At 39.1% G+C, this 12624-nt stretch overlaps 1 protein-coding gene and 1 long non-coding RNA gene across 18 annotated transcripts in view; one reads left to right on the top strand and one right to left on the bottom strand.

Annotated features, from left to right (window-relative positions):
* Positions 1 to 11148, top strand: part of CAGE1 (cancer antigen 1) — a 45633-nt gene extending 34485 nt beyond the window's left edge. For all 16 annotated transcript variants that reach the window (XM_070244919.1, XM_023624419.2, XM_070244917.1 and 13 more), the window contains 3 exons: positions 6778 to 6846; positions 9336 to 9375; positions 10875 to 11148. In XM_070244919.1, the coding sequence (XP_070101020.1) occupies positions 6778 to 6846; positions 9336 to 9375; positions 10875 to 10916 (151 nt within the window). In that variant the 3' untranslated portion in view covers positions 10917 to 11148. The remainder of the gene's footprint in view (positions 1 to 6777; positions 6847 to 9335; positions 9376 to 10874) is intronic.
* LOC111769257 (uncharacterized) overlaps positions 1 to 12624 on the bottom strand; it is a 39493-nt gene that overhangs the window by 16785 nt on the left and 10084 nt on the right. The window lies entirely within an intron of this gene.

Raw genomic sequence — 12624 nt, 5'->3', positions numbered from 1 at the left:
GATTTCTATTCACACTGTACTGGAAGTTCTGCTCAGTTCAGTCAGAAAGAAAGAAAAGCCATCCACATTGGAAATGAACAAGCAAAATGAACAAGCAAAAGTGAATTTATTCCTTAGATGATATGATCATCTGTGTAGAAATCTGATGAAATCTACAAAAAAGCTCTTGGACTGTTAAGTAAAATTAGCAAAGTTGTAGGATCCAAGATCAATATACAAAAATCGATACTATTTCTATATACCAGCAATGAACAATCAGAAATTTAAATTAGGGGCCAGCCCAGTGGTGCTGTGGTTAAGTGTGCACCTTCCGCTTCAGTGACCTGGGGTTTGCCAGTTCGGATCCCAGGTGTGGACATGGCACCACTTGGCAAGCCATGCTGTGGTAGGCATCCCACATAGAAAGTAGAGGAAGATGGGCATGGATGTTAGCTCAGAGCCAGTCTTCCTCAGCAAAAGGAGGAGGATTGGCAGCAGTTAGCTCAGGGCTAAACTTCCTCAAAAAAAACAAAAATTTTAATTGAAAAAATAAAAACATTTCAATAGTACCAAAAATATGAACTACATAGGGATAAATTTGACAGGAAATGTGGAGGACCTATACACTGAAAAGTATGAAACATTGCTGAGAGAGAATTAAGAAGACTTAAATAAATGGAGAGATAGACCTTTTTCATGGCTATTTTTTTTTGTTTGAGGGAGATTAGCCCTGAGCTAACTGCTGCCAATCCTCCTCCTTTTGCTGAGGAAGACTGGCTCTGAGCTAACGTCCATGCCCATCTTCCTCTACTTTCTATGTGGGACGCCTACCACAGCATGGCTTGCCAAGCGGTGCCATGTCCACACCTGGGATCCGAACCGGCAAACCCCAGGCCACCAAAGGGGAATGTGAGCACTTAACTGCTGTGCCACCGGGCACGCCCCTTTCATGGCTCTTAAGACTCAATATTGTTAAGACTTCATTTCTCCCCATGGTGATCTTTAGGTTCAATGAAATCCCAATCAGAATCCCAGCAGGCTTTTGAAATAGAAATCGACAAGCTGATTCTAAACTTCATATGGAAATTCAAAGGACATAGAATAGTCAAAAGAACTCCAAGAAAGTGGACAAAATTGGAGGGCAAATCTGATTTTTAAGACTTTTTATAAAGCTACAATAATCAAAACAGTGTGGCAGTGATGTAAAAATAGAAAAAAAGATCAACAGAACAGAATAGAGACTCTTGATATAGACCCACATATATTTGGACGACTGATTTTTGACAAAGGTACAAAGGTAATGAAGTACAAAAAGGATGGTGCCGAAATAATTGGATATCCATTTGTTAAAAAAAAACAAAACACTGATTTATACGTTGTACCACATACAAAAGTAACTCAAAATGGATAATAGACCTACGTGTAAAGCTAACACTATAAAACTTCTAGAAGAGAACATAGGGGAAAATTTCTGTAAACTTAGGTTAGGCAATGATTCAGATATGATTAATGAACATGATCCATAAGAGAAAATTTTGATAATTGGACTTCCTCAAAATTAAAAACTTCATAGAAAAAACAATCCCAACTTTATATGGAACCACAAAAGACCCTGAATAGCCAAAGAAATCCTGAGAAAGAAGAACAAAGTGGGAATCATCACACTTCCTGATTTCAAGCTATATTATAAAGTTCTAGTAATCAAAACAGTATGGTATTGCCATAAAAACAGACACATAGACCAATTGAACAGAATTGAGAGCCCAGAAATAAACCTATGCGTATGCAGTCAACTAATATTTGACAAGCAAGCCAAGAATACTCAATGGAGAAATGACAGTCTCTTCAATAAATGGTGCTGGGTAATTGGATATTCACATGCAAAAGTATGAAACTACACCCCTATCTTACACCAGTCACAAAAATTAACTTGAAATAGATTAAAGACTCAAATGTAAGATTAGAAGCCATAAAACTCCTAGAAGAGAACATAGGAAAAAAGCTCTTTGACATGAATCATGCCAACAGATTTTTGGATATGACACCTAAAGCACAAGCAAAAAATCAAGAATAAACAAGTGGAACTACATCAAACTAAAAAGCTTCTGCACAGCAAAGGAAACCAATAAAATGAAAAGACAGTTTATGAAATGGGAAAAAGTATTTGCAAACCATATATCTGCTAAGGGGTTAATATCCAAAATATATGAAGAACTCATACAACTCAGTAGCAGAAAAACAAAAAGTCCAGTTGAAAAATGGGCAAAGGACCTGAATAGACATTTCTCTAAAGAAGATATTCAAATGGCCAACAAGTACATGAAAAGATGCTCGGCATCACTAATCATTAGGGGAATGCAAATCAAAACCACAATGAGATATCACCTCATGTTGAGGTGAGATATCACCTGTTAGAATGGCTATTATTCAAAAGACCAGAGGTAACAAATGCTGCTGAGAAAGTGGAGAAAAGGGAACCCTGGTGCACTGTTGGTGGGAGTGTAAACTGGTGCAGCCACTGTGGAAAACAGTATGGACTGTCCTCAAAAAATTAAAAATAGAACTACCATATGATCCAGCAATTCTACCTCTGGGTATATAGCCAAAGAAAATGAAATCATTGGGTCAAAAAGATATCTGCAGCCCCATGTTCATTGCAGCATTATTTGCAATAGCCAAGCTATGGAAACAACCTAAGTGCCCATCAACAGATGAATGGATAAAGAAGTTGTGGTATATATATATACAATGTGGTACATATATATGTACAATGGAATACTATTCAGTGATTAAAAAAAGAAGGAAATCTTGCCATGTGGGACAACGTAGATGGACGTTGAGGGCATTATGCTAAGTGAGGTAAGTCACACAGAGAAAGACAAATACTGTATGATCTCACTTATATGTGGAATCTAAAAAAACAAAACAAAACCCAAGCTCATAGAAAAAGAGATCAGATTTGTGGTTACTAGAGATGGGTGGTAGTGAGTGAGGGAATTAGATGAAGGTGATCAAAAGGTATAAACTTCCTGTTATAAGTACTGAGGATGTAATGGACAGCATAGTGACTATAGTTAACAATGCTGTATGGTATATTTGAAAGTTGCTAAGAGAGTAGATCCTAAAAGTTCTCATCACAAGGAAAAAAATACTTTTTTCTCTTTTTTTTTCCTTGTCTAGATATGAGATAATGGATGTTAACTAAACTTATTGTGGTGATCATTTTGCAATATATGTAAGTCAAGTCATTATGCTCTACACCTTAAACTTATACTGCTGTTTGTCAGTGCTGTATGTTAATTATATCTCAATAAAACTGAAATTAAAAAACAAATTTAACTCCTGCTCTTCAAAAGATATTAAGAGAATGAAGAAACAAGCCACAGTCTGAAAGAACATGTTTGCAAGTCATATATCTGATAAAGAAGTTTTATCCAGACTATATAACAAACTCTCAAAACTCAATAGTAAGAAAACAACCCATTTAAAATGGGCAAAGATTTGAACAGACATTTCACCAAGAAGATATATGAATGACAAGCAAGTACATAAAGAGATACTTAGGGGGCTGGCCCCAGTGGCTGAGTGGTTAAATTTGCGCGCTCTGCTTCAGCAGCCCAGGGTTTTGCCTGTTGGGATCCTGGGCGTGGACCTGGCACCGCTCATCAGGCCAAGCTGAGGCAGCGTCCCACATGCCACACCCAGAGGCACTTACAACTAGAATATACAACTATGTACTGGAGGGCTTTGGGGAGAAAAAGAAGAAAGAAAGAAGAAAAAAAAGATTGGCAACAGATGTTAGCTCAGGTGCCAATCTCTAAAAAAAAAGAGATACTCAACATAATTAGGAGGCAAATTAAAACCACAGTGAATATCACTGCAAATCTATTAGAATGTCTAAGAGACTGACCATACCAAGTCCTGGCGAGGATGTGGAGCAACTGATATGCTCATAGCCTCCTGGTCGGAATGGAATATGGCACAACCACTTTGGAAAACAGTTTGGCAGCTTCTTAAAAAGTTAAAACACACACCACCATATATGATTCAGCCATTCTACTCCTATGTATTGATTCACGAGAAAAGAAACCATGTATTTACAAAAACCATGTACATTACAAAAAGATCAATGTTCATAGCAGCTTTATTTGTAATGGACCAAAACTGGAAACAACCTAAATGTCCCTGAAATGGTGAAATTTAAACAATTTGTAGCCTAGCCGCACAGTGGAATACTACTCAGCAATAAAAATTAGTGAATGAGGGCCTGCCCCATGGCGGAGTGGTTAAGTTCTCGAGCTCTGCTTCTGTGGCCCAGGGTTTCACTGGTTTGAATCCTGGGCGCAGACATGGCACCGCTCATCAGGCCATGCTGAGGCGGCATCCCACATGCCACAATAGAAGGACCCACAACTGAAAATGCACAACTATGAACTGGGGGGCTTTGGGAGAAAAAGGAAAAATAGAATCTTTTAAATAAATAAATAAATAAATAAAATAGTGAATGAACTCTTGGTACGTGAAACAACATGGATGAATCTTAAAATAATTAGGCTGAGGGTAAGATTCCATTGTATAAAATTCTAGATAACATGAACTAGTCCATAGTGAGAGAAAGCAGATGAGTGGTTGTCTGGGGATGAGGGAACGAGGAGGGATGGGAGGGAGGGAGTACAAAGGTACATGAGGAAAATTTTGAGGGTGATGAATATGTTCCCTACCTTAATTGTGATGATTGTTTCCTGGGTATATACGTTTGTCAAAACATCAAATTTTACTCTTTAAATATGTGCAGTTTATTGCATGTCAACTATACCTTAATAAAGATGTTTAAAAAACAAAAACAAACCTGAGTGCCAAAATAGACTCCACGGGGGTAAGTCCAATTTCCACTCCCAAGTGGGAAGATCACGGCCCTTGTTGGCATGGTCCAGTTAGCACCATCATCCACTCAATGGTGCTGCTTTGCTTGCCTAGCTCTCTGCATGGGCAGCCAGGGCCCTCTGAGGGAGGACATCACTTCCTCCATGGTAAACCAGGGACTCTATTTACTTGGTCTTAGGCTGTAGCTTTTTGCCTTCAGCTCTATACACAGGAGTAAGTGTATAAAAACATTCCATTGGTGCTTTTTTGCACACTTGGAAAATTCCTTTACTTTCTTTTCTTGGGGATCCTTCTCCCCCAAGAGTTGGGGCCTTTCTTTTCAACTCTAGAAATACAGAAGACTTATTCCATGCCATTTCTCTGAAAATAAAGCATGATAGACTAAGGCTTTTGGTGTATGGAGGACCTATTTAATGTTGTCATCTCTTCTCCTGGGTTGGACAGCTTCTCCTCTCTACCCTCTGAAAACAGAAACCTGATACCTCTGGACAATGAGGCAGAGGTTTCAAAATGACAGTCCACAAGTCAAATCCTGAGACAGATGTGTTTTGTTTGGTCCCTATAATGTTTAAAATATTTTTAAGTTATTGCCAAAATTTAAAAAGGACAATTTCCTGCAAAGGTTTAGATTTCTATCTCCTCTTTAAGATCTGACGACATTGCTGCAACATTCCCACATGGCAGCACTTGGCAAGAGGTGAATAGCAACTTCTTCCTTTAGGTGAGGAATAGGGTATATTCTCTTGGCTTTGTTCGAATCCCCACTTAGCTGGCTTTACTCATTCCGCATACTTGCCTGACTCTCCCACAGGCATTTGAGGCTGTGATCCCTGCAGTAGAATTTCCTGCCCTCTAAGTGTCTGTTTACCCTTTATAGTAGGCTGAATAATGGCCCCCAGAGATATCCAAATCCTAATGCCTGGAACCTGTGAGTGTTCCCTTATATGGCAAAAGAGACTTTCTGATGTGATTAAGGATTTTGAGATAGAGAGGTTGTCTTGGATTGTCCCAGTGGGTCTCAAAGGCAATCACAATTGTCATAAGAGGGAGGCAGAGAGAAATGTGATGACATCGGAAGGCAATGTGACCATGGAAGCAGGGGAGAAAGGGCAAACCAATGCAGGACCATGAGCCAAGAAATAAGGACAGCATCCAGAAGATGGAAAAGGAAGGCAAAGAATTCTCCTCTAGAGCCTCTGGAGGGAGCGCTTCCCAACTAACACCTTCATTTCAGCCCAGTGAAACTGATTTTGGACTCCTGACCTCAGGAACTGTGAGAGAATAAATGCATGTTGTTTAAAGCCACCAAATTTGTGGGAATTTGTTACAGCAGTCACAGGAAACTATTACACCCTTGCTGGATGGGAAAGTAAGTTTAGGAGGAGACTATCTTAATGGAATTTGCCCTCCTAGGGGCAACAAGGGGAACCATTGGTATTTCTCTTGCTAAAAGCCATAAAAACATAACACAAGTAAATCTCTAGCAGGCCACCTGCATGCTGTGATCCTTCCTGTAACACTCCTACACATTTCCCCATGTTAAAGCAGTCCACAGCTCAGGGGTTTTGTATTTCACATGTCGCCTCCAGGATCATGTTGGGTTAACTCATACACAGTGGTCAGTTCTCGACCCACCGTGTAAATGATTAGAAGAACATCTACATGTCACTTTATAGCTTTACTGCTATCTGCTTTCCTTCTTCACCACTGGAACCTATGAAGGGAAAAATTGATCAAATGATTTGAGTTGCTAGGAAAGAATCCCAAATTCCCATATAGTGAGATGGAGGGACAATGTACAGAGAGCTAGACCACCATTTGAATATATCTACTCAAATCCTCCAATAAATATAACAAAAAATTAGTTTAGAAAAGTCAATTTCAGTCATAAAATTCAATTGTTTCTTCTTTCAGTTTAGAAGAGAGAAATAAACATTTGGAAGATTTAGTTAGGAGGCCCAGAGAGAAAGCCAGAAAACCAAGGTAAGTTTTTCTTTTTCTTAATAATAATGTCTTTAACTGTAGAATATATGTATAATAATAATACATTTTAAAAAAACTTTTTCCTTATCTCAATTTAAGATAAACAAGATAAATTATGTGAAAGTGTTTGCTGTTTTGCCTAGTATGAAATAGTTGCTTGATAAAAATGTTTTTTGTAGGACCTGAATTGGAGAGCCATGTTCCCTGCCCTCTTGGAACTTGCAATCACTTCTAAGGAAGACGCTATAGAGATTATGAGTTAATATTTTGTCTACAATAAAACAGCTTACCCTGCTATCAATATATATATAGCAGACCAGATTTTCTTACACTAATGTTAAATCTTATAATCCGTTACTTTAGAAGACTCTCAGTATTTGATGCTACAGGGTATATGCCCAAACCCTATGGAATTAATTAAGACCATAGTAGGATGTTAAAATGGGACTCTTCCTGGCCTAATTCCTGAGATGCTAAGAAAACTTTTACCATTTCCCAAAACAAGAGTGAGTTTTCCCCATGTGCAGTTTCTGAAGGAAATTTTGAAGAACCTGTGTCATGACTCATATCCCTTGGCCAGATCCAATATGTAAAAAGTGTAGAGAGTGGGGAATATTGGAGAAGAGATTTCTTTGACTCTGTCATGTCGTGAGCCCCCATCAGCCCCAAGTAATTCTACCTCTTTTACCTAAGCCTTGGGAGGGGTTTCTAGGAGATCAGCTAGAGAGAGAGCTTTGAAATAGTTTCATGAAAGTTGGGAAACATAGAGGATGAATGACTCATTCATGCCTGAAAAACTAAAGCAAGCTGTGGCAGCATGACAGAGGGGCAGTTGGGGTGGCTTGTTCTTTCTGAGCTTGTCATCAGGACAAAGAATGTATGCAATAGTTCCTTAAGAACTATGCAGGTAAGAGTCAAGTTATCTTGGGGTCTACCCAAGGCTTCCTGAAAGGATACCAGTGGCAAGAAGCTGGAGGGGAACATTAGATTCTTAGGTGCTGATCAAGCAGTGACCATCAGAAGAGAGATGCATCAGCCTGAGTCAAGGGAACTGTAGGACCCAGGTCCTCAGCAATGGCAAGCTCCAAAGAGAAAAAATCAGCCTTAGCCATTTGCCAAACCCAGAGACTCCGGAGCCACCCAGCCACGTAAGAAATGTGCTGTTTCCTTACTTCTCCCTCCTGCTGCAAATGGAGGTAGTGAGCGAAGATGCAGAAACTGACCTCCAAGGGCAGGTGGGTCCACCAACTAAAGCCTTAGCTGCGAGAGGGAGAGGAGAAGTCTTATTTTTGAGTGAAGATTAAAGGATTGATTAATATTTAAGACTGCATATTCTGATAACTGAATTGAGACTGTGTTCATGCCTCACAGTCAAGACTGACCATTACCTTAGAGTGAGCAAAAATCATTGGGCTGCTGCCTATTCAGCTACTGGCAAAGGAAGAGCTTCCCCAAGTGAAAAAAGGCTAGAAGCAAGAGGCAGACATTAAAGTTGCATTTTGATTATGTCATGGGTCATGTTGGTTCAGCATACCATTTGCAAATACAACTATATTTTGAAAATCAAAACCCCTTAGCAGATTATACTAATATTTGCAAAATGATAGGTTAACTACAATTTTTTCCCTGATATGAAGGAATAGATCTCATGTCTGTTATATTACAGATGCTCCGTAATTGCTAATTTAAACTGAATATGAATCTTTTCTGAGTTGCTGAAACTGTGGAATATTTTTCTCCAGAATTATTTTAAAATAAGAAAATTTGCATATAAACTTAAAGGTTTCACTAGTTCAGATATTTGTCTACTTATACTCGGCCTATTTTCACAATTGATTTGAGGCCCATTTGTATAGATTTAGACTGGCCTTGAAGCAAGGAGTTGAAGTGAAACAGAAGGGATCTCAAGGCCCTTTCCAGCTGATAAGGCTGCTGCTTAGAAACTTAAGCCTTACATCAGCCGTCAGCCACGACCATCCGGGAAGCCTCCCGTTGACCGATTGACCTCAGTAAATTGAGCGTGTGACCACACTTCAGACTACCTCTGCCCCATCTCAGAATCATGGTTCTGCTTTTGCCAATTGTCTTCAGGAGTAGAAAGAGTGGGAAATAGGAAGATAAAAGTGAGCACTTTAATAGTCTCAGATGTCTTATTTTTGCCTCTAGTTCTTCATCATTTCCAAGGAAATTCATGAGGTTTTCAAGTCACAGCCAGAATCTTATCTTAAGCAGTAAATCTAGAAGAAGGTTAAAATGTAATGAGACTGTGGCCCAATATTTTTATTTATTTTTTAGTGAGAATAATCTATATATTACATGCTAAAAAGCTTTATCTTAATCTTTTAGGGTCTCATTGTTCTATCCTAAATGACAATTTCTCCTTGAAAGGAAAGGAAACTATATTAAATAGTGGCATGTTTGTTCACTATGTTAGTCCTCACACCCACCTGTTTTTTTTTTTTTTTTACATTGTTTTCTCTTTCCTGTAGACTAAGAAGATTAGAAAATCATCCCAAGTCCATGACCGTGGTAGGTCCAATCTTCTCATTCATTGCTTCCTCCTCCTTGTACACACCAACCATATCTAACCACTTGCTATTTTCTAAACATGCTATGTTATTTTTATGCCTTCCTGTTACTGCCCATGCAGCTTCCCCTACCTGGAATGCTCTCTCCCAACTCCTTTTCTCCCCTTACTTCAGTTCCCACCTCACACATCTGCCAGCTCAAGCTGCATCCCCTCTATGAAACCTTTCCTGCCCTGTCTCCCGGATGGAACTGACTTGCTTCCTCCCGTGTGCCCATCCTGTACCCTTTGGTGTAACAGCACCTGTAACATTTCATCACAATTCTCTGCTTACATGTCCCTTGATTTAACTACAACTCTTTTAGTGCAGGATTGTCTCATATTCATTTTGGTATCCCCAAGCACCTATCCTATAATAGGTACTAAATGGGAGTCAATATTAGACAGACTTGGGACCCAGAACCAATGCTACCCTTGCTGGCCATAGGGGTGTATTCATGAATACTGTGGCCTATTTGTGATCTAGCTTTGTGAAGACAGATACAATCAAAGGGCATGTCTCCATATGCTCCACTGAGATCCAGCTGTTCTAATAGTTGAATTATGAGGACACCTTAATACTATCAATTCTTAGTTATACTGTGCTGGTGAGTCACTTCATGAATTATTCAGATTCTTGCTCCTATTCCTTCTTCATTCTGCCAGCTGGCAACCGAACCAAGGAAGACAAAACTCAACCAGCCTTATTCCTTGTCATACTCCTTGGTGTGAAAAAGGTTGAAACAAAAATATTGATTAAAATACAGTATTGGTATTATCTAAGTTCATCTATCCATAGGTTTTCCTTGAACCCCTTTTTCATATGTAATCAAGAATTAGGGGCTGGCCCCGTGGCCGAGTGGTTAAGTTTGCATGCTCCGCTGCAGGCGGCCCAGTGTTTCGTTGGTTCGAATCCTGGGCGCGGACATGGCACTGCTCATCAAACCACGCTGAGGCAGCATCCCACATGCCACAGCTAGAAGGACCCACAACGAAGAATATACAACTATGTACCAGGGGGCTTTGGGGAGAAAAAGGAATAAAATTTAAAAAAAAAATCTTTAAAAAAAAAAAAAAGAATTAGCTGTTTATGGGGGTGGGCCCTGTGGCCGAGTAGTTAAGTTTGAGCACTCTGCTTTGGCAGCCCAGGGCTTTGCCAATTCAGATCCTGGGCACGGACATGGCACCGATCATCAAGCCATGCTGAGGCAGCGTCCCACATAGCAGAACCAGAAGGACCTGCAACTAGAATATACAACTATGTGCTGGGGGGCTTTGGGGAGAAGAAGAAGAAACAAAAAGATTGGCAACAGATGTTAGCTCAGGTGCCAATCCTTAAAAAAAAAAGGAATTAACTGTTTATGGAATAAGAATTCCTTATGTAATCAAGAATCAGCTCTTCTGTCACTGAATACTTGTCTTTCCTGAAAACTTAAGAAACATTTTTTCCTTTCATTTTTAGATGCCAGAAATTTTAGAACGAAACAGAAATGATTCAGATTAAACAGGACTGAAGATTAAACATTAATCATTTTTGTCAACCACTCCAGGAGCAGAGTCACTACTAACTGTGCCACCCAGATCAATACATACTGATGATGCTCTACAATCTGTATAAATGGTGAAATTTTACATTCCAAAAAATGTGATTACTTTTCTTCTTATTTCTTCCTGTGAACAATCAAACATATTCCACTTTAACATAAATAGATTAATAAAGTGGCTTCTTTTCCAAATATGTGTCTCTTTTTACTCTCACGGAATACCACTCCCACAGTATCAGTGACACGTAAAAATTGTTATGGATCGCACGTCTACGTTTTGTTTCTGTCTGCAAGATATCCTTTTTCTCTACAGAAAGGCAGGCTTTTCCTAACACCCACCAAATTTCAAAGGATACTAACTCTGAAATCCTTTGGAATTAAAGCCCAGATGAAAGGAGAGGAGTGTTTTTTTTTTTAAGACCTAACCCTTCTAATTTCCACCTTAACATAGTGTTGAGAATTAGTTCTGAATTTAAATATGAGAACCAGAGACAGCTGGCTTTGTGATGTGTCAAAAAAAATAAATGCACATAACGTACATATGATCCTTTTGATAAATCCCAGAACCGTGATGGAGGTGTAACTATGGAAGCAAAATACAGCTTGCGTGGAAGGGAAGAAATTATTTGATCTCACGGAAATTAGTTTTGCACTTAGGTAAGTACAAGAGGAAAATAGATGTAGAGTATATATCTGGCCCTGAAGGAAGTGCTGAATAAATCAAAGCTATTATTTTTGTTGAGCAATTCTATAAGACAGGTTTTACATGAATTTTGAAACAAAACTTGTTAATTTCTTAAATTCAAAAAGTTGCAATACAATTTAAGACAAACCATGAGAAATACATAGTGAGTTGCAGCTGTAACAGTGTTCTGTTTCAGAAAGTTAAGCACTGAAGACTTTGGAAGTGATTCAAGTTTTAAAAAGAGACACTAATATTAGTTCCATGGGATCCTCTGGGGAAAATTAAATATGATAGGAGGAAAATATTAAGATAAAGATGGCTAATGCAGCCTCTGGACTCTGCACACCAACGTGATGAAACAGATGGGATGGAGGGATTAACACAGGTTGTCTGCAAACAGGACTGTGTGCATAAGAGTTACATTTACCATGTGTGTTATTAGACATTTATGATCTTTCACCTACCGATTGTCCCAGAATGAATTTGCCTCCTTTGGTGCATGGCTCAAGGATGTAGAGTCTAGGCCAGTCCATCTTTTAATAAACATTTAGTGACTTTCAATAAACTGTATGATAGCATCTGTGTAGGATGCCAGGAATACGAAGAAAAATCAGGCAAAGATCACCAAGGACTGCATAATCTATTGAGGGAGATAGATAGATAACCTTTGTTCTAGAATGGTGTATAAGTGTCTATCTAGGGTGCTCTAGGAGCATGAAATAGCCCTGGGCTATGTGAGAAAACCTCAGGGAAGATTTTACAGAAATGATGACAGTTCAGCCAGATCTTCTTAGCTGACAAGGTATTCCCCAGATAGATGGACAAGGAAAGCAACAGCACACTCAAAGCCTGGAGGCCTGAGATACCTCGTTACACTCCCTGCACCATGAGTAATGTCTAAAACCTACGTTCTTCATATGGCAGGAGATGAAGATGATCATGAATAGCATTATATGCCATGCTAAGAAATTTGAACTTTATCC

This window comes from Equus caballus, chromosome 20 (genome assembly GCF_041296265.1).
Source record: "Equus caballus isolate H_3958 breed thoroughbred chromosome 20, TB-T2T, whole genome shotgun sequence".
Taxonomy (NCBI): domain Eukaryota; kingdom Metazoa; phylum Chordata; class Mammalia; order Perissodactyla; family Equidae; genus Equus; species Equus caballus.
This window is presented reverse-complemented; position numbering and strand designations above follow the sequence as displayed.